The sequence below is a fragment of the Nelumbo lutea genome, chromosome 6 (genome assembly GCF_056320005.1).
Source record: "Nelumbo lutea isolate HS-2025 chromosome 6, American lotus-T2T, whole genome shotgun sequence".
NCBI lineage: Eukaryota > Viridiplantae > Streptophyta > Magnoliopsida > Proteales > Nelumbonaceae > Nelumbo > Nelumbo lutea.
This window is the reverse complement of record NC_142689.1, coordinates 17877004-17903158: the sequence shown is the minus strand read 5'-3', so window position 1 is coordinate 17903158 and position 26155 is coordinate 17877004. Positions and strand designations below refer to the sequence as shown.

At 39.6% G+C, this 26155-nt stretch overlaps 1 protein-coding gene across 2 annotated transcripts; it reads left to right on the top strand.

The window, feature by feature from the left end:
* Positions 1–1150: 1150 nt before the first annotated feature.
* LOC148847667 (calcium-dependent protein kinase 1-like) lies at positions 1151–26155 on the top strand. 2 transcript variants are annotated; one of them, XM_088950483.1, is made up of 8 exons: positions 1151–1235; positions 1874–2744; positions 16562–16705; positions 16869–17021; positions 17616–17731; positions 17903–18070; positions 25158–25382; positions 25774–26155. In XM_088950483.1, the coding sequence occupies exons 2-8, from the start codon at positions 1952–1954 to the stop codon at positions 25894–25896; spliced, it is 1722 nt and encodes a 573-aa protein (XP_088806609.1). In that variant the 5' UTR covers positions 1151–1235; positions 1874–1951; the 3' UTR covers positions 25897–26155. The 2 variants fall into 2 exon arrangements, with proteins under 2 accessions (XP_088806609.1, XP_088806607.1); XM_088950481.1 differs by having other exon boundaries at positions 1167–2744.

Sequence of the window (26155 nt, the reverse complement as noted above, 5' to 3'; positions counted from 1 at the left end):
GAAAAACTTTTTGCTTCAGCCTCTTCGAATAGTTTATCGGAAGTATTCAAAAGCATCTGAACTACTTTGATTAAATCTTCAGCTCAACCCTCTCAAGCGAGCCGTAAGAGCTGAGCTTTGTGGTCCCGGTCTCGTAGGCCCTAGTTATCCAAAGTCTTGAGAGGGAAGATTAGCTATAGAGTCAAATTGTGGATTTCATTTTTCTTTCTTGGTCCAGAAAGTGACCATTTTTTAATCTTAAACCTACAGTCTCACACTTAAAAGTCTGAAATTTTACCATTGCAGCAAGCAATAAGCTCTAATTGCGCCAAACATTACGATACAAAAGATGGAGATGTGGATAAGACTTGTTTGGCTTTTTCATAGCCACATTGTGCAACATTTTAGCCTTATCTAAACAAGATTTAAAGCATGTCTTGTTTCAGTTCAACAATCTTTGATCAGGTGGGTCAGGTTAATCTGGGCTTAGCCTCTTGTTGTCCTTTAGTACCATGGGCCACTATGATTCTAATACGGGCCCAGCCTCCCCACCCACCATGATATTAAAAGCCTAAAAAAGGGTTTTGCTTTCGCCATTAGTTGCTCTGGTCGGACCCAGTTTGACCCGCTACAATTATTAACCGGTCCGTTTCACATCATGAAGAAAGCTAAAAACAGATAAGGGGTAAATTATTGATCTTGATCCAGCACTATCAAACGGTTCAGGTTCGTTGATCAAGGGTTTGCTTTTGTTCAGCAACTGCTCCACCAAACCAACATGGGCCACAGTCACATGCGCGATGATTGCGCTGCCCGAATGCGCTTTGCCGGATTCGTCATTGTGCAGGGAAAGAAAAAGAAAAGAAAAAAAGAGGAAAATAAAGTCAAAACCGTGTAAATTAAAATAAAAAAATCCGCTTTCTTTAATGCTTTTGACTACATCGACACAATTACATCTCTTCTTTATCCATTAATCTTGGCCATTCATCTAGTGGGCCACCCTTTCGATAGGCTCGAGCGATCAATCGAGTGGTTGATATGAAATTCCATCAGCGAGAATTTCATGGATTCCTCAGCAATTGAATCCATGTAATTAAGTATTAATCTCCAATATTAATTATTAATTAATCATGTTTTTATTGTAAATTTGTAATAATACCTTGCCCAACGAGTTTTTTGGTAAAAAAAAAAAAGAAAAAAAGAAACCGTATCTGAAGATCTGTAATGGTATCATCCGATGTCCGAACGCCTATAATGTAAACAAAACACTCTATCCCTCTCTCTGCTCGTACTCACTGATTCTATGTATTTTTTGCTGAATTGCTGCAGAGTACTTTCTTCTTGTTCAGTTACTTCCCTGGTTTATTCATGATCTGACTGTCTCTTATTCGGTGCATTCGCGTCGTTGAAATCGAAGCAGAACTGTTTAATTTTGATTATTTTCATTTTAGTGTTGCCTTAATTTGTACTGGATTTTATCTTGTGGGGATCCGTTATCGGATGATAGAGTTTTTGTTCAGACAGTTTTTCCAGTTCTGGGTCGTAGTTTTCTCTAATTATATTTGGATTTTCTGGGTTCATTTTGTTGTTGGTCTTTGTGTTGACTTTGTCGAACACCTGCCGTTCGAATAAATTTTCTCTACATTTACAGTCCATCCTCTTGTTTAGTGTGGGATCTGGGTAGAAATTCTAGATAGAAAATTGTGTAAAAGAATAGAACCATCTATTAATAGTTGAGTTATTCGTTTTGGAACAAATACAGTTTGATTGATTAGTAAGCTTTGTTCTGCATATATATATATATATATTTTTTTTTTTTTACTTTGAAAATTTAAAATATGTTTAGAGGAATTGGTTTGACCTTAGAGATCTCAATTACTTCTTGTTATGTTAGTATGATGGGAAAGGCTGGATTTGGATGTTGAAAGTGGAGGATTGAAGAGAGTGCGGTAGGAAGTGAGAGTGGATTCAGATGGGGAACAGTTGTGTTGGACCGAGTATTTCAAATAATGGATTCTTTCAATCAGTTTCAGCTGCAATGTGGCGGTCCAGATTGCCTGATGAGGGGCTTTCTCATACTAATGGAGATGCAGCCAGTGAGACACCATCTGCCAAGGAAAACCCTGCAGCGCCTTCGTCTGTTCAAAGCAAACCCCCAGAACAGGTGAAGATTCCCAAAGAGGAAACTAAACCAACGCCGCCTGCAAAGCCTAAGAAGCCCCACCATAAGAGAGCGCCGAGTGCTGGGCTCCAGGTGGAGTCTGTGTTGACAAAAAGGGCAGGCTATCTAAAGGAACGGTTTAGTTTGGGGAGGAAGCTTGGTCAAGGGCAGTTTGGAACTACTTTTCTCTGTGTGGAAAAAACAACTGGGAAAGAGTATGCATGCAAATCCATTGCGAAGAGGAAATTGATTACAGAAGAGGATGTCGAGGATGTGAGGAGGGAAATTCAGATAATGCACCACTTGTCTGGCCATCCCAATGTTATCTCCATCGAAGGGGCTTATGAGGATGCTGTTGCAGTTTATGTGATCATGGAGTTGTGTACAGGAGGCGAGCTCTTTGATCGGATTGTTCAGAGGGGTCATTATACAGAAAGAAAGGCAGCTGAGCTTGCTAGGATCATAGTTGGTGTTGTTGAAGCCTGCCATTCTTTGGGGGTTATGCATCGAGACCTTAAACCTGAGAATTTCCTGTTTGTCAATCAAGAGGAGGAATCACCTCTTAAAACAATTGATTTTGGGTTGTCTATATTCTTCAAGCCAGGTAACTTCCTAATGCATTCTCCTTTTGGCTGTTTATCTGGATGGTTCTGTTGACTCCTTTGAATTATTACTCTGAGATGGTGCCGTGGTTATTTTATATTTAATAACTTGCTGATAAGGTCACATAACAAACTTCTAAATTGTCAGATTCAACTAACTATTTTGTTCTATTAAATTCTGCATGAGAACATGCTAAATCCTGATCTTGAACTTACAACTTTTATACACATGAATTGCTCAGTTTAAATTTTATAATGCTTTTGGTTGTTTGAGTCCCACAGTTATCCTGTATTAGGGCTGTTCACGAAATGAATCAAACCGACCAAACCAATCCATTCAAGCCGATTTGGTCGTTTTCAAATGTTAACGATCAGTTTTGGTTCAAGAAAAAATAAAACCTGAACACTTGGAAAACGAAATGTATGGTACATAGTACTACATACATTAAATGTTGTCCTTTTTACTTTTTAGGCTCTAGCCTTTAACCTCTCTTGATGGATTATAAAGTTCAAAAGTTAAAAATTCTTTTTTGTGAACTGCGGTAGGGCTAGAGAGAGAAAGTTGGATTGGTGAATAATACAGCTGTAACCATATATGTGGATGTAACTGCATGTGAGTTGTGACACAATAACTAGCCTCTCTCAGTTTCTACACCATTGTTTCTGTTACACAGTGGAGATCAATCACATGAGTACATCTAAGCACTAGGCAGGGAGAGAAACGAGTGAAATTAAAGAGCTGTGGGTTTGGAAGTGTATGTAGATGTATGCAGATAGGGATTATGAGTTACAGCTACGAGTATTCATTTAATTAAAATCAATAGAATATAGGTAATCGTATAGACCAACCAACAAACTGAGAAACCAACTGTTGCTGCCAAGGTTGGGCCGAGGGCAACAAGGTAAATCTGCTTCCTTAGCCGAGGGCTGATGTGTCCGACCTGAAAATAAGAGAGCAAGTCAGAGGCCCCGGGTGTTATCCCAGGGGTGGAGTCTGGCGGTCAAGGTAGTCAAGCATACGAGAGGGGTTGGACAAGGCCTGAGGAGAGGGCTCAGACGAGGTCACTTGAGTGCAAGAGAGCTAGAGAGCAATGAGGAGCAAGATGGCCTTACCAAGAGAGGGGCACCCTGTTTATACTTGACCTTGCCTTGGGAGTGGTTGAAGGTGGTTGGCAATGGGCGGCCGGGATTGCATCCGACCGATGCCACGTGGCGCCATCCTAGGCCTTATCACATGCGCCTACATCACCAACCAAACCGAGAAGTCTATGTTTAGGTTGGTTTTCAGGTTATCTCAGCTGTTTTTGGATGATGAGAATGCGAACCTGAGGATGTCGGTTTGGTTGGGTAAATTATATACAACCGAACCGAATTGACCTGTGTACAGCCCTATCCTGTAATTTTAACATTTACCAGTACAATAAGTTATAGTAAGTTCTCTTTGAGTTGTCATCCAACCATGTTCTGCTTTCTGCTTGATTTTTTGTAGACTTTGTTGTCCATGAACATTGAATAAAATGAAATTGCTTGGTTCCTTTGGAAGCAGGCTGGTTTGGAGTTATTTATATTCCTGTCAAACTCTAGTAGTGGTATGGAGCCTGTTAAGAAGGAAATATTCATTTCTATCCATTTCATTCTTTGTAGAAAACTCCTTTTAGATTACTGTAAGTTGTTGCTAATACTGGATTTGCTGATTAAAAAAAAGGCTAATGCTGGGTTTAGGCATTTACCAACATACTATGGAATTATGTCCATTTCCAATTATTTGCTAATGTGAACACTTTTGGATGTTGAGGCGGCCCTTTGTAGATGGCTTTGACTCTAAGCATCAGATCCCTTTTAGCAAATGTTTTTTAACACATTCTTATCATACTTTGGAAAATGTGTTAAGACACAAATAAGTGGAACAGAGGGACAAGTGTACAAGAAAAGGCCACATCAGCCTTTAAGTAATGTAACTGAAAGCCAACCACTCGAACAAACTACATAACAAACTGGACAAGTGAAGAGGCTGATATAACAGAATTGTAACTGAGTATTATAAATAACGAAAGGAAGTCCAAAAGAGTCAGCATTGATTCTGGGAAACCAGTCTCTCTCTCTCTCTCTCTCCCCCTCTTTCTCTCTCTCTCTCTCTCTCTCTTTTCTCTCTCGTTTTAGGAGGTAGGCTTCCTGCTGAGCACAAGGTCATCCTCGATGGAGAACAAAGTCGACAACATGGAAGGAGAAATGCAAAAATTATTGACGGACATTAAAGAAATAAAAGAGAGCTTCGCGTCCTTGCTTGGGCGACTAGAACAGACACCACTGGTTTCGAATCGAGAAGGGCAAGAAGAATGCAGTGGCACCAGTCATCGAAGCGGATCAGGAACCACCAAAACGGCAAGAATCGAGTTTCCCATCTTCGTAGGGGGGGGTCCCATGTCCTGGCTTCTGCGAACCGAAAGGTACTTCGATTACCACGACACTCCTGGACCTGATCGTGTTCCACTAGCTTTCACACACTTGGAAGGAGAGGAGATCGTTTGGTACCAGTGGTACCGGCGACGACACCCAAGAGCCACATGGGCGGACTTCACCGATGCCTTAACCATGAGATTTGGTGTCTCGGCTTTTGAAAACTATGATGAAAGCCTCGCCAAGCTACGACAGACCGACTCCGTCCAAGATTATCAAATGGCGTTCGAGAGGTTAGCAGTGTGCGTGCAAGGGTGGCCAGAAAACGCTCTGGTCGGCAGTTTTGTCAGTGGACTAAAGGAAGAACTGCGGTTGGAGGTTAAAACCATGCAACTCACCACCGTTCTTGACGCAACAGCCTTAGCTTGACTCCATGAAGACAAACTGAATCGGGCAAGAAGGATTAATTGACCCCTGGGAGCTGCGGTCAGACCAGGTATACTGAATCCGAAACCTAGTATCTTGGGTAAACCGGAGTCCAGACCAGGAGTGGGAATCACAAGCAAGGAAGCCAACTCCGGTTCAGACCCACTCGGCAACCAAGAGGTTAACATGGGCCGAGATGCAAGCCTGATGAGAAAATGGCCTTTGTTATGCGTGTGGAGACAAATTTGGACCGGGCCATCGTTGTAAGATCCAACAAGTATTCTTCCTTCAGCCCGAAATTGAAAATGCAGAGGAATCATCATACATCAACGAGCCAGTGGACAACCAAGAATGGGAGCAATGGACAAAAGAATACCCGGAAGTATCCCTGCAAGCCTTGACCGGTCTTGCCTCCTCTCAAACCTTGAGAGTAACCAGACTGATACAAGGGTGCCATGTATCGGTTCTTATAGACAGTGGCAACACCCTCAATTTCATTACTCAAACATTGGTCAGACAACTAGGGATTTCGGTCCAACCATATACAGCATTCCGGGTGCACGTAGCTAAAGATACAAGGACTTGAGTTCGAGGTAGATCTACATCTACATCCCCTGGAAATCAGTGGAGCAGATGTAGTTCTTGGAGTCCAATGGTTAAGGAAACTAGGGCTGGCGATATGTGACTTTGCCCGTCTCACAACGGACTTTCAAGTGGGAAAATCACAGGTGCATATTCAAGGGCAGATGTCCAATGATCTATGGCCCACTAGCCTCGCCACCCTAAGAAAACAGGCAGCAAACCCAGCCCACATCATTTTAATGCAGATAGACTCCCACGGGAATGGCCCAATTCTAGCCCAAGGAAGTAACTCCAGTAGATCTGAAGAAGCCCACATACAACTACAACAGTTACTTCAGAAGTTTTCAATGATCTTCCAAGAGCCTAAGGAACTACCACCGGAACATGCCCACGATCATTGCATTCCCTTGCTGCCTGGAACGACACCCACGAATGTAAGGCCTTGTTGTTACCCTTATTTTCAGAAACTAGAGATTGAGAGACAAGTGCAAGATATGCTTGATAGAAAAATTATACAACCTAGCCATAGCCCATTCTCCTCACTGGCATTACTTGTGAAAAAGAAGGATGGGACATGGTGGTTTTGTATAGACTATAGGGCCCTGAACAACATTACTATGAAAGATCGATTTCCCATATCGGTAATCGATGAACTACTAGATGAACTCGGCCAGGCCACAATATTCTCCAAACTAGACTCCAGATCGGGATATCATCAAATTCGGGTCCATGAGAGTGACATCCACAAGACCGCCTTTCGTACACACGATGGACATTCTGAGTTTTTGGTCATGCCGTTTGGGTTGACCAATGCGCCAGCTACATTCCAAGCACTTATAAATGATATATTTCGACCCCATTTGTTCAAATTTGTACTATTTTTTTTTTTTTTATGATACACTTGTATATAGTGCTACATGGGACGAACACCTAGTGCATCTACAAATCACTTTGGAACTACTAAGGACTCATAAACTCTTTGCAAAGGAGTCAAAGTGCACATTCGGATAGACTCAAGTACACTACTTGGGGCACGTAGTCGAAAACAACACTGTAGCGGTAGACCCGAAAAAGATCTCAAGCATGATAAATTGGCCCCAACCTCAAAATGTTAAGGAGTTATAGGCCTTCTTGGGTCTAACAGGGTACTACCGGGCGATTCATCAGAGGGTATGGACTGATTGCTGCCCCCTTGACAAGTTTACTCAGGAAGAATGGATTCTATTGGACTAGGGAGGCCCAACAGGCCTTTGAGACGCTCAAAACAACTGTATCGTCCCCATTGACACTCGCACTTCCAGATTTCTCAAAGGACTTCATCATTGAATGTGATGTGTCAAGCCAGGGAGTGGGTGCGGCTCTCATGCAAGAAGAAAGGCCACTAGCGTTTTTTAGCAAAGCATTGACAGCACAAAAATGGGCCAAGTCAGTATATGAACGAGAACTGATAGCAATTGTTCTCGCAGTTCAGCGGTGGCGACCCTACCTTCTAGGGAGGAGGTTCATCATACGAACTGACCACCATAGCCTGAAATTTCTGTTGGAGCAGTCAGTATTATCCCCGGAACAGCAGCGATGAATAGCCAAATTACTCGGCTATGATTATGTCATTGAATACAAGGTAGGGCACACTAACAAAGTGGTAGATGCACTGTCATGCCAACCACAACTATTTCCATTACTTCTCATGGCCCCAACGTGTTCCTTCATGAATCAGTTAAGGGAAGAAGCTGAAAGACACTCCCAACTGAACAAGCTGCATTCACAGGTCCAAGAGGACCCTACCAGCCACCCAGGGTACACAGTGGAGAATAACTTTCTGTTGTATAAACGTCGATTGATGATACCACAGGATTCAGCCCACATTCAGCAGCTTTTTGAATTGTTCCACTCTTCACCAGTAGTAGGACACTCAGGAATTTTGCGCACTTCCAAGAGACTAGCCACCCAATTCCATTGGAAAGGCATGTGGAATTCGGTCCAAAAATTCATAGCCGAATGCATCATTTGCCAGAAAAATAAGGCTGATACCCAGTGTCCAGCAGGTCTGCTACAACCACTTCGAATTCCTACACAAGTGTGGGCTGATATATCCATGGACTTCATAACGGGTCTCCCCCTTTCCTATGTCAAGTCTGTCATTCTCGTAGTTGTTGACAGATTCACCAAATACTGCCACTTTCTCCCTCTCTCCCACCCCTTTACAGCTTCAATGGTGGCTGAGAATTTTACTAAGGAGGTGGCATGACTGCATGGTACCCCTAACTCCATTGTCCCAGACCGCGACCCAATATTCATGAGCCATTTTTGGGCAGAACTTTTCTGGTTACAGGGAGTGAAACTCTTCAAATCTACCAGCTACCATCCTCAAACAGATGGGCAAACTGAGGTGGTCAACCGGAGTTTGGAAACCTATCTAAGGTGCTATGCAGGGGATAGGCCACGTCAGTGGCTCAAGTGGCTCCATTGGGCGGAGTGATGGTACTATACCACGTATCACAGTGCAGCAGGAATGACTCCGTTCAGGGCTCTATATGGACGGGACCCACCTACCCTACTCCCATATGAGAAAGGGTCTACAGCAGTAGCAGCAGTGAAAGATCAACTCCTCCAGCGGGATATGGTGTTACAAGAGCTCAAATCCCACCTCCGTCGAGCCCAACAATGGATGACCGACTCTTACAACAGAAAGCATAGGCCCATCCAGTACCAAGTTGGGGATCAAGTCTTCCTTAAACTACAACCATACAAGTAAGTTTCAGTAGCAGGCCGTGGGTGGAACAAACTGAGCCCAAGGTACTTTGGCCCATTTCAGATTGTGGAACGCATTGGGTCTGTGGCATACAGACTTGACCTTCCAGCGATGTCAAAATTGCACCCCATATTTCATGTATCTCTATTAAAGAAATGGCCAAAGACGGGAGCAATAACAACAACAACCCTCCCATCATTCTCAGAAGATGGCCAAGTTCAAACTGAGCCCACCCAGATAACAGATTTTAGGTGGATGTGCAAAGGGCATCACATCGAACTAGAGGCATTGATGGTATGGTCAGGTCTCCCACTTGAAAGTGCAACTTGGACTTACAGAATAGATTCCCACATCTTGAACTTGAGGGCAAGGTCTCTTTCAAGGGAGGAGGGACTGTTAAGACACAAATAAGTGGAACAGAGGGACAAGTGTACAAGAAAAGGCCATGTCAGCTTTTAAGTAATGTAACTGAAAGCCAACCACTCGAACAAACTGGACAAGTGGAGAGGCTGATATAACAGAATTGTAACTGAGTGTTATAAATAAGGAAAGGAAGTCCAGAAGAGTCAGCATTGATTATAGGAATTCAGTCTCTCTCTCTCTCTCTCTCTCTCTCTCTCTCTCTCTCTCTCTCCCTCTCCCTCTCCCTCTCTCTTTTCTCTCTCGTTTCAGGATGCAGGCTTCCTCAAAAAGCCCTGAGTTAGGCAGTTACCTAACAAAATGGAGATGCTTACAGGGTGAAAAGCTTAACTTCTGGTGTAAAATTAGCAAAACATACATAAATAAGAGTTACAAGCAATTTGTTCAAGTCCAACTAGCATGGTGCAAAGTTATTGTTATTTTCTCCTTTTTGCAAAGAAAACACATAATAGGAAATTGGTGGTATAAAGGAACCATCAAGTTTATATAGAATTTTGATATCCAAAATCCAGATGCATGGAGCTTGACCAGTCTCTATAAGTATTAAAAAAATGGTTAAATGATCTGATGTTACATTTTGTCTTGTAGTAAGTCTTGGAAAAGAGAGGAGGGCCAAATAGGTATGTGGGCCTAATTAGGGATATTTATGAGGATGCAACAACCAATGTTAGAACACCTGTGGGGAGAGATCAGATTTTACAGTTACAGTGGGTCTTCACCAAGGTTCAGCACTTTAGCCCTTATTTATTTGCATTGTTCATAGATGAATCCACTAAACATATTGAGGAGGAGATTTTATGGTGCTTGTTGTTTGCTGATGAGTGATGACATTGTTTTAATTGATGAAACTAATGAAGGATTAAATGCAAAATTAAGTTTATGGATGAATACCTTAGAAGCAAGAGGTTTTACAATAAGTAGGAGCAAAAAATAATATATGCAATGTAAATTTAATAATAATGGGAGTGCAAATCAGGGTACACTTGGGTTTGGAGACTAAGAGATGATTCAATATGACCATTTCCAGTACTTTGATTCGATAATTCATAGCAAGGGAGAGATTAAGAAGAGCAGGATGGGCAAAATGGAGGTGTGCATCTGGAATCTTATGTAATAAGTGAATAGTACTTAGATTAAAAGGAAAATTCTATAAAACAGTTGTAAGGCCAGCAATGTTGTATGGAGCAGAGTGCTGGGCAATCAGCCAGTCAAGAAGCAACATGTCCAACAAATTAGTGTGACAGAAATGTGCATGCTGAGATGGATGAGTGGGGAAAACTAGAAATGATGGGGTAGATGGGGTTAGAAATAAAGTCATTTGTAGGAGCTTAGGAGTGGCTACAATAGGTGATAAAATGAGAGAAAGTAGACTTAGATGAATGATTCACATGCATAGAAGATCACCTACAGCACTTGTAAGAAAAAGTGATCAATTACAAGTTGAAGGGGCTAGAAGGGCTAGGTGCAGACCAAAAAGGACATGAGTGAAAGAAGTAAGAAATGATTTAAGTGCTCATAGTTTAACAACGGATATGGTATTAAACAGAATGGAATGGCAAAATAGGATTCATGTAGCTGACCCCATATAGTTGGGATAAGGTTTAGATGATGATGATGATGGTGATATTACATTTTGCCTTATTGACCACCTTCCCAAGGGGAGTGTTTCACCTTGAGGTTGGGGATTCTCAATGTTCTTCTCAAGGGCATTACTGAGGTTTCTAATAATGAACTGGTGATCATTTATCAAAAAAAAAAATAATAATAATGAACTGGTGATCAAATTAATTACAGGGTAATGTATAGTCATTGCTTCACAAACATCCAGTGATAATTGTTAAGAAGGAACACTATAAGCCCCCTCAATTTTCAGCATGAAATTACTTGCAAGTTTGATTTTTTTTGGTAAAAATTTCTAATAATCAATTAATGGATTCTTTCAAATAATAACTTTATTTTTGATTATTTTACAATGAAATAAGTATAAACTATAAAGTACAAGTAGTTTGAAAATTATGTAATTATATTTTTAATTTTTTATTTGAATTTACAAAACCTTACTTGCACTGCTCACATACATCTTTGCAATAATGCCTTGGGAACCAATCTACCATCAAAATCAGATGTGTTTCTTCACCTTATCTGTTCCAGGATACCAAACCAATAGCTTCTTAAATTCCAATTTGATACTTGGAATATGGAATCCTCTACAATACATTAGGCTCTGTTTGTTTGCAATGCAAATCTAAACCAGATGCAAATTTCACATCTGGTTCAGTTTTGCATCCATTTATTTCTAATTATGATTTGGACTCTACCTGATACAAAATTTGCATTTTTGCCTCATTTGCACTCACTGGCAGCGCAAATTTTACTTCCCAAAATAGATGCAAATTTAGCACCCAGTTTAGTTTTGCATCCATTTGTTTGAAACTATGGTTTTGACTACTACCTGGGACAAATTTGTACTTGTTTCTCATTTGCATTGACTGGCAGTACAAATTTTGCATCTCAAAAACAGATGCCACATTTGCATCACCTTCCTCCCACTTCAATTCTTTCTTATATAAAGTGGGGAGCACATCGTCTTACTTCCTACCTTACTCCAAGACCCATAACCCTCCTACAGTCCTACCTCCATTCTCTTTCATAAGGTGTGGGCAACATCATTTTGCTTCCTATTTTACATTTTTATTTTTCACAAATAAATGAGACAGTCAAATCTGAAGCAAAAGTAAACCAGAATTTACACTCAGCCTTTTTTACACCAGTACAAATGAAATTAGCACCACAATCAAAAGAGCCTTAGGAATCATCTTTTGGACAGAAATTAAAAACATATGTTGCACCATCTGAAAGGGTAGGAAATGACCTTAGTTCTTATTTATTTTCATTAGTCAAGGATGAGTTGACTAAACATATTAAAGAGGTCCAGTGGTGCTTGATGTTTGCCAATAACTTAGTATTAATTGATGAATTTAACAAAGGATCAAATGCAAAATTTAACCATCAAGTAAAAAATGAAAAATTAGGTTTGTGAACAAATACCTTAGAAACATGAGCTTTTACAATAACTAGGACAAAAACATAATATATGTAATGTAAATTTAATAATAGTAGGAATTCTAATCACGGAACACTTAGGATTAGAGACTCAGAGATACCTCAATGTAACCTTTCTGGAAAGAGTTAATACAGGGGATCTACTTCAAAGAAAAAGGCCCAATTGCTGCTTGTCTCCTCACTGGTGTGTTCTTTGTAAATCTGATGGTGAGTCTGGATATCACTTATTAATTTCTTGCCAGTTTGTTAAAGTCATTTGGGAATGGTTTACTTCTCTGTTTGGTTGCAGGTGGACTCCCCCTTCGGGTGTGCAAAGCTTATTTACTTCCATGCCCAATTGGTCAACCAAAAGGGCCAAGATCATGTGGAGATGTGGTAGATCTGCAGTGTGCTGGACTATTTGGGAGGAGAGAAACTTAAGGATATTTTCTAATAAGGAGAGAAGCTTGGAAGCAATCCTGGAAATCATCCACATTAGGGTGATTCACTGGTTAAAAACCTTGGAGTTGGTTGCAGTATTCTGAATAAGTGGAAGGAGATTGTGGAGTTAGGCTCAATCAAGAAGACCTCAATTTCCTGTTGGACACCTCCACCTTAGGGTTTTACCAAATTGAATTTTGATGGCAACAACATGGATAATCCAGGGCCCTCTAGAGTTGGGGGAGTCATACGGGATGAAAATGGGAACCTGTTAGCTATGTACTCTGGCCCAATCGGGGTGGGAGATTCCTTGAGGGCTGATATCCTAGGAGCTCTTGAAGGGATTCAAAGGGCCAAGGAAATGAATTTAAAAAAATTGATCATAGAAGGTGATTCAGAAATTGTAGTAAATTGGCTAAAAGAGGACAGCTCTTCGCTTTGGAAATACAGCAATGAAAAGAGGAAATTCAAGTGGCTCACCAATGATATTGATTTCTGTTGTACATGGATAGAAAGAAGTGCTAATGCAATGGCAGACGGTCTAGCTAGGCAAGGAGTGAACAGAAGCTCAATGTTTTGGGCTGTTTTGTAATTGTTTCGTGAATTCGAGTTTATAGGGTATTTGGGAGTTAAGGTTTTTTAGCTCATTCTTTGTAATTCAACTTTTCCATCTTATTAATAAAATTCACTGTTATTGATAAAAAATGTAACCTTTTCCGTTACCTTGGTTTAATAATCCATAACAATGGAGAGATCGAGGAGGATGTAACTCATAGAATTATAGCTGGATGGGCAAAATTTTCAAGTGCGTCTGGAATCTTATATGATAGGTGAATGCCACTCAGGCCAAAAGGAAATTTTTATAAAGCCATTGTATGGCTTGCAATGTTGAATGGAGTAGAACATTACACAGTCAAGAAATATGTTCAAAAAATAAGTGTGACAAAAGTGTAAGTGTTGAGATGGATGAGTTGGAAAACAAGGAAGGACAAGGTCAGAGATGAACTGATTTTAAGGAACCTAGGAGTACCTCCAATAGGTTATAAAATGAGGGAAAGTAGATTAAGATGGTTTTGTCACATGCAGAGACTATCTACAGCACCTGGAAGAATAAGTGACCTGTTACAAGTTGAAGGAGCTAGAAGAGATAGGGGCAGACCAAAAGGGGACATAGACTGAAGTAATAAGGAATGATTTAAGGGATCAAAATTTAACAATGAATATGGCACTGAACAGAATGAAATGGTGAAACAGGATTCATGCAGCCGACCCCATATTAGTTGGCACAAAGCTTATATGGTGACAATAATGGTGGTGTTTTGTCTTTTATGATCACTATAGCTGGCAGTTCTTTTTTATTTAGGTCCAGCTATCATCTTAATATTCATCTAGATCTTCATGTTGTTTTATAATAAATCTATTTTCTTTGGAAGATTTATTTCCCAATCATTCTCCCTCTGTCTACATTTTGCTATCTTGGTCTAATGAAATCACTCATTCTATGAGGGCTTAATGGATTTATTCATGCATCTTAATCCATGACAAAATTGAATGGGCTTCCAGTGAATATTGGTTGGTTGTACAGTTTAAGTATCATGGATCCAAAATGCTTTAATGTTCTCTTGCTTGTATAAAGGTGATATGAACTTTTTTGCTTTGTTCATTGTTGCTCCTTGCAGTTGATTTTTTTTTTTGAAGAATCAAGAAAGAAATTTTATTAAAATGAGAAAAAGGAATTACACCGCCACATTATTGGTCATCAAGTTGACACACAAAATACATAGTAGAATTCAAATTGAAAAGGAATTTATAGCCATCACAGTAGCATTTTTTAAGAAAAAGGCAAGGTAAATCTATTCAACAAAGCAAATAGAAAATAGTATGATAGGCCTTCAGGGGACAGCCCCACACACTAGAGCTATACCTCAGAAAATACATATACATATCAAAGAATCCACAACTTTATAGATTTAAGGATCTGCACATGGATGGTGATAAAACTCCTCGGAGGTTGAAGCCCAACCATGGTTTCCTTCCTGTATGCATGCATAGCCTTGATTGTTTTTTCAATGCTTGGTTGCAATATTTACACATATCATTTAATTATGTTTTAATCTTGTATAGGATCTTGTCGCTTCCTGTCATGTTGTTGCTCACCACCAATGTTTTGAAAATCGTAGTCATATGGTAAATCATAGAGAAAGTTGAATCGAATCGTGAATCGTAAGATTATTTCTATTTTTATAAATTTGTCAAAAAATTAAATATAAATATATTAAAGGGTTAAATATATATAAGAAAGTTACTTTCCCTTATTTTTAATCTATATATACCATATATGTACCTAAAATAATAGAATTTACCACTTATACAACAATAGAAGCCTGAGGTGATATAATCAAATTTGACTTGAAAGTCAAACAAATCCACATATAATAAATGGCTTTTTAACCAACATATGGTGGAAAATAAACTCAACTTCTAGTCTTAAATAACGTAAATAAATTATTTTCTAGTAAGGGCTTAAAAAAAACCTCCCTTGACAAAACTATATATAAACAAAACATAACAAAGTAGAGAACTAATTCTTAATTGAATTTATTTGAATCGTAGAAACCATATAAATCGTAAGATTTATGAATCAAATCGTAGGATTCAAACAAAAATCATAAAATTTTTGCATAAAAGGATTCAGACATAAGATTCGAACCGAAACCCTTGGGATTCATGATTCAAATCGTGAATCGTAAGATTTTGATAACATTGCTCACCACCACCTTAATCTTATTTTAGCCATAGATTGTTGATTTGCTTCTCTCATGCTAGTAGCAATGCCTCCTCTGTGTTCAGTGGCCACTACTTTAGCTTGATACTGGTTTGTCCTATTGTTCTAGCTCTCATGATTACTATTTTTAACTTCTGTTTCCTTTGCCACATGTTTAATTTCTGCCCTGCTGTTGTTTTGAACTGAAGCACCAAAATTGACTTTGATCATCTCATGTGGTTGTGGCTTCCATTTTATCCATCTTTGTTCCTCTTTTGGTCCATCTTTCCTCATAATTCATATTCTGCACCTCTATGTATCCTATTAATTTTCTTTAGGATGTCTTTACAATTCTCTCTTTTTTTTATTTAAAAAAAATTTCTCTTTTGATGTGTCATTATCAGTTGGGCTCTGAAAATTTGTGGTAGCTATTGTTTACACTTGTTTGGCTAATTGGCATTTAACAAATAGGTGGCATACATAGTCCTATGCCTTTCTGCATATTATCAGAAAGGCATCAAAAAAATTTCTGCATATTTCTCTTTAGGACCTTTGTTGAATCTTCATTTTCCAAGATAAATTTATATAATTTTGTGGCAGATTTGACAGTAAAGTTTCCACCATATCTTCTTGCTGATATAGCATTACTATAGCCTTTATAATTGGGATTATGTGGTTTGGCACTGCTTCCGTAGCTTTTTGGATATCCCATTCTTTGTCTGTGGTGATAAATACACTTTTGCTTACCAGAAAAAAAAGTTTCTCAGGTTGCTAACTAGCTTGATATAAGGAATTTCATTAGTTGCCCATTTATTAGCCCAGAACAGTACTTATTAAGCATCACCTATTACCCATTTTAATCCTTTTGGATTAATTCCCCATTTTCACTCTTTTCTTTCTGACATTAGAATCCAAAGATTTTCTTTCAGTTGCATGTTTTGATGCTCCTCATTTTTTTAGCAGTTAGTTGGAAATTGACTGCTTTCTTATTTCAGGTGAAACTTTCAGTGATGTGGTAGGAAGTCCATACTATGTTGCACCGGAAGTTCTGACAAAGCATTATGGTCCGGAGGCAGATGTCTGGAGTGCTGGGGTGATCATTTATATTTTGTTAAGTGGGGTCCCTCCATTTTGGGCTGGTAAGATTTTGAGGATTCAGAAATCAGTGATTTCTTTATTATTGCATCTAATATTCTAATTTCACATTCATATGCATGACTTCTTATATAGTCTAAAAAACCCGAACTGACTTCTTTTTCTTCATTTTCTCTCTCTTCTTTTCTTTTTGTTCTGATAATGAAGAAACTGAACAAGGGATATTTGAAGAGGTCCTTCGTGGTGAGCTTGACTTTTCATCAGAGCCATGGCCAAGTATCTCAGAAAGTGCAAAAGATTTAGTAAGGAGAATGCTTGTTAGAGACCCCAAGAAGCGGATGACTGCCCATGAAGTTTTGTGTAAGTTCATTTTGCTCTTATTATTGCTAAATACGTGTTTCCATGACATGGCTTATTCATTCTAATCACTTAAATAAGAATTTGAAATGAGGGTATTATAATTGGGTCACTTTTTGATTCTCTCTCATTCTTCTCATGACGCTCAAACTATAGTGCAAATTTTATACTGAAATCCCCTTTTTGGTTGCTTTGGCATCGTCATATAGGTCATCCTCATGCTGATAAACTTTATGATTGTTCATTCTGGTTTTTTGGAAGACTAAATTGCCCCCTTTTGAGTCCTCAACAAAATCTTGTATTACAGGTTCTTTAAGAGTACTATTTTGCTTTTTCCTATTAAACATGCTTGTTCTTCCTCTCCTTTTGAAATTGTTCATAGTGATATAGGTGCTTTCACCTATCTTGTCTCAAGTGGGGTTCAAACATCTTATATTTTTTATTGATGATTATACTCGTTTTACGTGGATCTGTTTTTTGAGAAGGAAAAGTGGAGTTCTTAAAAAAGCCAAGTTAGCCTATTTAATTTAGTTCATTGATGAAAAGTTGGTCTATCCATATAAACTAATAATTATGAACTGATTTAATTCCTTGCAGGCCATCCTTGGGTTCAGGTTGATGGTGTGGCTCCTGATAAGCCTCTTGATTCTGCAGTTATTAGTCGCTTGAAACAGTTTTCTGCCATGAACAAGCTTAAGAAAATGGCTGTTAGAGTAAGTTTCTTTAGAATTGATATTCATGACCCTGATAGCATATAGAATGCCAAATATTTGTACCTTGGAAATCCTAATATCTGGATAAATGTCATACAAGGAATATCTTGTGTAAGCACAAAAATAACTCTGGAACTTGTGCTCCCATATATCATGTTTTATTTTTTGCAGGTCATTGCAGAGAGCCTTTCTGAAGATGAAATTGCTGGCCTCAAGGAAATGTTCAAGATGATAGACACAGATAGTAGTGGCCAAATCACTTTTGAAGAACTTAAGGCTGGGTTGAAAAGAGTTGGTGCAAATCTTAAGGACTCTGAAATTTATGATTTAATGCAGGCAGTAAGTATCAGCATGACTTCAGTTGTAACACTTGAAGATACACAGAAAATTTAAGAACTATTGATTATCTTCTGTTAGGAAATTAAAAATAATGTAGACTTTTCAGATGGTCAAATATCTTCTAACTTTAGTTGAGATGCGGATACTAATATATCCTTGGTTACATTTTTCACTAGACATGAACAGAAAATTTATGATGCCTGGGCACAGTGCTGTATCCATCTCATATACTTCATTTTTAGTGTTTAACTTTATCTCAAAGGCCTACATTATTTTCCTTGGAAGTGAACCCAAATGCCATGCTTTTCCTCTTGAAATGGACTATTTGGAGTAGACATCAATTGACTCCATTGACAAGTACATGCCAAAGGAGATCTTTGCTTTTTGTGTCATACTTGAAAGCTGAAATGCTGTAGCCGAAGCAGTAGAAGAGAGGAGAAGACCAAGAGATGCTGAGAATGTTGAACTGAATGACCCAGTTGACAGTACTATTATTTATATTAGAGTACAGTACAATGTTATAGGAAATGACTGGAATGCCCCTGATTAGTGATGGGACACCCAGACAACTTAAAACACTAAACAAACTTAGGTCCATTAACACAGGCCCAGTACATAACAACTTAAACTCAAATACAGGCTAATAAGAACTCTTATCAGCCGAACCATCAATACATGAAAACCTTCAACCTAACACTCCCCCTCAAGCTAAGCATAGATGTCAATCATGTTTAGCTTGCCAAGAAGGTCCATGAACTTTGTTGCAGCCAACCCTTTAGTCAATACATCTGCAATTTGCATCTCAGATGGAGTATAGGGAATGCAAAGTTCTCCCGAGACTATTCTCTCTCTAACAAAATGTGTCGATCAATCTCAATATGTTTTGTCCTGTCATGTTGCACAGGGTTATTTGTAATGTTGATGGCAGCCTTATTGTCACAATATAGTCTGAGAGGACCCTCAGCTTTAATGCCAAGCTCATTAAGAAGGGTCCTGAGCCATAGGAGTTCAGCAACCCCGTGAGCCATAGCTCGATATTCTGCTTCCGCACTTGATCTAGCAACTACATTCTGCTTCTTACTGCACCATGGTGATCAGGTTCCCTCCCACAAATGTACAATATCCTGAAGTTGATTTTCTGTCTCCAACAGAACCAGCCCAATTTGCATCAGTATAAGCTTCAATTTCAATTCTATTGTTTTTCCTAAATAGAATTCCCTTTCCTGGGCTAGTCTTTAAGTACCTGAGAATCCTTTCAACTTTTTTCATATGAGGGGATCTTTGGAGAGTGCATGAATTGACTGACAACATGCACAACATAAGCAATATCTGGCCGAGTGAGAGATAAGTATACCAACTTCCCTACCAATTTTTGGTCTCTCTTTCTATCACAGTAGTCCTCCCCTATTGATTCCTGTAGGTCATGATTCTATTCTATTAGAGTATCTGCTGGCCTACACCCTAACATGCCTGTTTCCTCTAGGAGGTCAAGAACATACTTCCACTGGCATATGTAGATTCCTTCTCTTGACCTAGCAACTTCAATCCCAAGAAAATATCTCAAATGGCTCAAGTCTTTGATCTCAAATTCCGAGGCTAAAAACTCCTTCAGTTTTTTTATCTCTTCCAAGTCATTCCCGATAATCACCATATCATCCACATAAACAATGAGTGCCGTAAGTTTGCTATCCTGTCTCCTTATGAACAAGGTACGGTCTGCACCGCTCTGAGTGTACCCCACTTTCTTCATAGTCCCACAAAGCCTCTCAAACCATGCACAAGGAGACTGCTTTAAACCATGTAATGCTTTTCTTAGTTTACACACCTTTCTACCAAAGTCATAGTCTGGTGGAGGTTCCATAAATACCTCTTCATGAAGGTCACCATTTAGGAAGGCATTCTTCACATCCAGCTTATGAAGTTCCCATGAAAAATTTGCTGCTAGTGACAATAAAACCGAATTGTGTTGAGCCTTGCTACTGGGGCAAAGGTTTCTTTGTAATTAATTCCTTTTTTTTGAGTAAACCCCTTTGCCACAAGTCTGGCCTTGTACCTTTCAATGGACCCATCCTCCCTGTGCTTTACAGTAAACACCCACTTGCACCCAACAGTGCTCTTCCCCCCTGGTAGATCCACTAATTCCCAAGTTCTTGCTTTCATTAGGGCTTTCATCTCTTCATTCATAGCTTCTTTCCACCTTGGATCAGACACGGCCTCTGAGTACCTAGAAGGAACACATACCGAGGAAAGAGCAGACACAAAGGAGTGATAGGCAGGAGATAAATGTGAGTAAGAAATAAAATCAACAATGGGGTGCAGGGTGGTACAAGAACGGATAGGCTTACAGGGAGCAATAGGAAGATCCAAATCAGAAGTATGTGAGTTGGAATTACCTTGGATTGTAGAGACAGATTGATCTGAGTCCAACCGGTTGCTGTCATGAGGTTGAGGGCCCTTTTTCCTTATGTTGTATGTGAATATCTCTTTCTGTTGCCTACTGGAGCCTTTAGGGACATCTGCAGCATCAGGAGAGGTAACTGGCACAGTGGAAGCCTCACTAGGTTGACCCGGGATGCCACAACTAGGAGTAGAAAAAGAGGATGGAAGGCCCGAGGCAGATAGGGGAACAAAAAAGGAGGGAGAATGAGAATCCTCTTCCATCCCACTAGTCTCCCCCTAAAGAGGATTCTGAGAAGACTGAAAATAGGGTTGAGACTAAAAAAAAACCACATCTCTGGTGACAGGCAGATAGGGGAACAAAAAAGGAGGGAGAATGAGAATCCTCTTCCATCCCACTAGTCTCCCCCTAAAGAGGATTCTGAGAAGACTGAAAATAGGGTTGAGACTAAAAAAAAACCACATCTCTGATGACAGGCAGATAGGGGAACAAAAAAGGAGGGAGAATGAGAATCCTCTTCCATCCCACTAGTCTCCCCCTAAAGAGGATTCTGAGAAGACTGAAAATAGGGTTGAGACTAAAAAAAAACCACATCTCTGGTGACATACTTTCTCTTGGAGACAGGATCATAACACTTGTACCCCTTTTGTGTAGGAGAGTACCCCAAAAATATTCCCTTCGTAGCCTTAGGATCTAGGTTGGTCTTCTTTGGATCCTTCACATGTATGAAACATATATAACCAAAGACCCGTGGAGGAAGAGGAAAGTCTGGAAGAGTGGGACACAAAACAGAGAAAGGGGTTTTCATACCCAACACCTTAGATGGCATTCGATTTATCAGATATGATGCAGTAAGTACAGCTTGAGACCAGTATTGCTTGGGAACTTTGTGCTAGAATAGTAAGGCTCGAGCTGTCTCCAATATATGTCTATTCTTGCACTCAGCAACCCCATTCTGCTAAGGGGTATTAGCACAGGATGATTGATGTAACATGCCAGCATCTTCCATGAATAAGTTTAAGGATTTTTCAAAATATTCAGCAGCATTATCTGACCGGAATTGCTTAATCTTCTTATCAAACTGTGTTTCAATCATCTTACAAAATGCCATAGTTATCCGTGGTACTTCATCCTGTCCTTTTAACAGGTAGATCCATGTGCATCGAGAATAGTGGTCAATAAAACTGATAAAGTAACGGAAGCCATCAATGGAAACAATGGGTGAAGGGCCCTAAACATCAAAATGAACCAAATCGAAAGGAGCTCGAATTTCATTACTAGAAATTGGATAAACAGTTCTACATTGTTTTGACATTTGACATACTTCACAGATTAAACTCTGACTTGAAATCCCCTTAAACAATTCGGGAAACAACATTTTTAATGAAGAGAAAGACAAATGACCTAGCCTAGCATGCCACAGATGCAACCTAGCTATTGACTCCACACTCTCCAGACTACTAGCAGTAGATGCTCGTAAGGCTGAACCGATGTTTGCATCAAAATAGTAGAGGCCTCCATACTCATGACTGCTCCCAATCGTTCTCCTCGTCAATCTGTCCTGGAAGACACAACGAGTAGGAAAAAATGTTATACTACAGTTCAAATTTTTGGTAAGTTTTGAAACAGACAAAAGATTTGAGGTAAGACTGGGAACATGTAGAACTGATTTAAGAGAGAGGTCCTTGCTTAGGTCAACCACCCCCTTTCCAGAGATGGTGGAGAAAGACCTGTCAGCAACTCTCATCTTATCCTGACCAGACAACAAATGATATCAAGAGAATAAGGAGGACATATGTGGCATGTGGTCAGTTGCACCGGAATCAATAACCCAAGAAGTAGAGTCAATAGAGCTAGTTGCACTAAAGGCAGAGACTGTACCTGATCTGGCAAGAGAGGTAGAAGCAAAAGAATTATTCCTTAGATGGGCTAATGCCCAGCTAAGGACCTCTACCTCACTAGCAGTGAAGCCCAAAGCACTAGCTCCAGAGGAATCAGCAACCTGCCCCATAGGAGAAGAAGACATTGTTGGTATATTCTGTGAGTTGTCACCATTGTTGCTGATGACAAGATTCCCACTTGCCGCATGACCCTTCTGTTGCTTCTTGTCCTTTCTCAGTGCAGCTGGCTTCAGGTGAGGATACAGGACCCAACACTTTTCTTTTACATATCTCTCACCACCACAATGAGTGCACTTAATGTGCTTCTTGTCTGGATGTTTGTTTCCCTTAGTAAAGACTAGGGCTGAATGTTCTCCAAATTGTTCAGTTAGTTGAGTCTAAGAGTCAACTTGCATCTCCTTTCTCCTGACTTCTTCATTCCTCACCAGATAATAAACATGGTGTAACTCAGGCAATTCATCTCTCCCTAGAATTTGTGACCTTATACCCTCATACACTGGGTCCATGCCAGCCAAGAACTTAAAGGCTCTGCTCTCTTCAATCTGCTTATCATGTCTCTCCTTGTCCCTGACATTTTCCCAATCCAATATCAAGTGATGGTCAACCCAAAGACCTTCCAGAGTTGCAAAGTATGTTGCAACCGTCATATCCCCTTGCCTTAAGGCAGCAATGTCTTGATTCAATCTGTAGATTCTAGCATTGTTTTTCTTTTGTCCATAGGTCTTAGACACCTTTTCCCAAATCTTGGCTGCTATAGGAAAGTGATGAACATTCCTGGCAACCCGAGGAGTCATAGAGGCAAGCAACCAGGACATAACTGTGGCATTCTCCTTGCGCCACACAGCATACTCTGCACTGCCAACCTCAGGTTCCTTCTTGTTCCCATCTAAGTAGCCTGTGAGATCACGGGAAGTAATAAAAAGCATTGCAGAAACGGACCACTCCCTGGAGTTGTATTCATCTAGTAGCACACTTGTAATCTGCAAGCTGTGCAAATTAGGGTTTTCCAGATTTGAAGACCTTGCAGCAGGTCTGTTATCCCTAAAAGAAACCTCTCCGGATATTGAAGACATCTTGACTGCAGCCTCTGTGTAGATGACACTGTTTAAGACTAGCTAAAGTGATCACACTGTTTCTGACAGCTCGCAACACTGTTTCAGACTTGCCGAGACTGTCACAGTTCTGAAGCAGTTCAGTTACAGCAGCAAATGAGGTGTTCTGGGCTGGTAACCGACCTGAAACTGAGGGCTCTCCACCACTGTGCTATGCAGACTTCACTTAAGCTTTGAGTACTGCAACTGTAAAGAGAGTTCTCCCCTTTACGGCCAATACTAGGACTGCTGAAATCAGTCCTCAACTAGGTCTGTCCTATACAGACCTCTCTTAGTAGCCGAATAGCTACTAACTACTAGAAACAGTCTAGTAGGACATTAGCTTCTGGGTCTTACTTCCCTTGCACCCTACAACCAAGGGAAACCCTAGGTTCGAACCTTGTGTTGTTCTCCTACAACCCTAGGGTTTCATGGCAACAACCCAGATAAAAAAAGAAAAGAAAGACAGCAAGAGAGAGAAGATATGGCGTCGGCTGTAACCAGGAAGGTGCTTAATGCTCTGATACCATGAAAGCTGAAATGCTGTAGCCAAAGCAGTAGAAGAGAGGAGAAGACCAAGAGATGCTGAGAATGTCGAACTGAATGACCCAGTCGACAGTACTATTATTTATATTAGGGTACAGTACAATGTTACAGGAAATGACTGGAATGCCCCTGATTAGTGATGGGACACCCAGACAACTTAAAACACTAAACAAACTTAGGCCCATTAACATAGGCCCAGTACATAATAACTTAAACTCAAATACAGGCTAATAAGAATTCTTATCAGCCGAACCATCAATACATGAAAACCTTCAACCTAACAATACTGACTGTATCCTTAATGTGCATATAGGAGGCAAGTCCTCAATAACCAATGAGTTCTACCTAGGATCCCACTACGAGAGTTAAATTAATTGGAAGATCGTTCTATCTAAACACTTGTATGGAGGCCTGGCAAAAGGTTTGGCCTATGGTGTGGTAGAGGAAACTATAAGTTCAAGCATCAGGTGGTTATGCTTGTCCAACTGTTCACTGATTTATGACCTAAAAGATCTCCTACATGATACACCATCCCACTGTCCTCACTGTGTGAAAAATATATAGCTAATCTTTTTAGAAATTGTACTTTACAACCTGTTGTGCTCATAGTATAGATATGGGGTTATATCATAGATTAAGATCTTGTTACTATGATACACAGGCAGAGAAGGATGTGGCAAGGACAGAGTGCTGGATTCAGCTAAAAAAAAGAAGTCTCCAACACGGATTTATGTAGTATGGGCTTGTATATGCCTCTACCTTTTCAGTTGCTAAGATCTGTGGTTTAACAAAGCTATGGACCCTGAGTTAATACCTAACTGCACTGCGTTTATCCATATAAGTGCTTTGAGTATTATCAATTGGACATTGGCTTCCAATACTGAAAAAGTTTTATATGATGGAAACTCAAAAATTCCATAATAATCTGGAATATATTACATTTTCTTTTAGCATAAACCAAATTAAGACTCTAGTGCTTTTTGAATGATTACATATCTCTTAATTACATGATTGTTTTCTTATAGTGTAAATAATTGTGAGATTTTCAGAGTTTTTAGTATCTGTAAAATATGAATATTTTTTTAAAACTTATCGTTTTTTTAAACTTCTCAAGTTTGGATATTGGTCATTACTAAATATTTTGGATGCAGGCTGATGTTGACAATAGTGGTACCATTGACTACGGAGAGTTTGTAGCTGCAACCTTGAATCTAAACAAGATCGAGAGAGATGATCATCTATTTGCAGCTTTCTCCTACTTTGACAAAGATGGCAGTGGTTATATCACTCAAGATGAGCTTCAACAAGCATGTGAGGAGTTTGGCATAGAGGATGTCCGCCTTGAAGAGATGATCCAAGAAGTGGATCAAGATAATGTTAGTCATTTCCTCATTATTTTACCATGTTAATGCCAATTTTAAGTTGGGGTAGATGGAGAGAGGGAAGAAGCAATCCTTCTTACCTTAGTATCAGAGATCCAGACACACTATGACCAATTTTATGACCCAACCTTTGTGCCACATCCATAGAGATCTCTTAGGCCAAAATTGATTTGATCAATCTAGTTGATCCATTGAGTTGTTGTGATCATCTGATCAGGTTGGTTTTTCTAAATGTCTTTGGTTGGCCAAATCTACTTCTGAAGTGAGAGTTTGCTTATTTCCTCTTCACCTTGGCTGTTCTTCTGTTTTGAGCTTAGTCTTCCTAACAAAGAAAATGCCGCTTTAATATTCATATATCCTACTAATTTATCTTTAATTCTTCCAGGATGGGCGCATAGACTACAATGAGTTTGTGGCGATGATGCAAAAGGGAAATCCGGCCTTAGCTAAGAAGGGTCTGCAAAACAGTTTTAGCATTGGATTTAGGGAGGTACTCAAGATTGACTGAAATGGATGGTGAGAAGTGCTTCTTATCCTTTTCTCAATGTTTTCTCATTGTTGTATAGAGTCGAGCTTAATACAAATTGTAAAGATGAGGTGCCAGTTGAAATAGGGAAGCCTGGATAATTTTAGAATTTAGATCTCGGACATTTAATGAATCCCACAGCAATGGATTTTACATCTGAAAAGGATTAGACAACTGGATTTGTTTTATTGTATAACATGTGGAGAGTAAATTTGTTGGTTACATTTTTCACTCCCTTCAA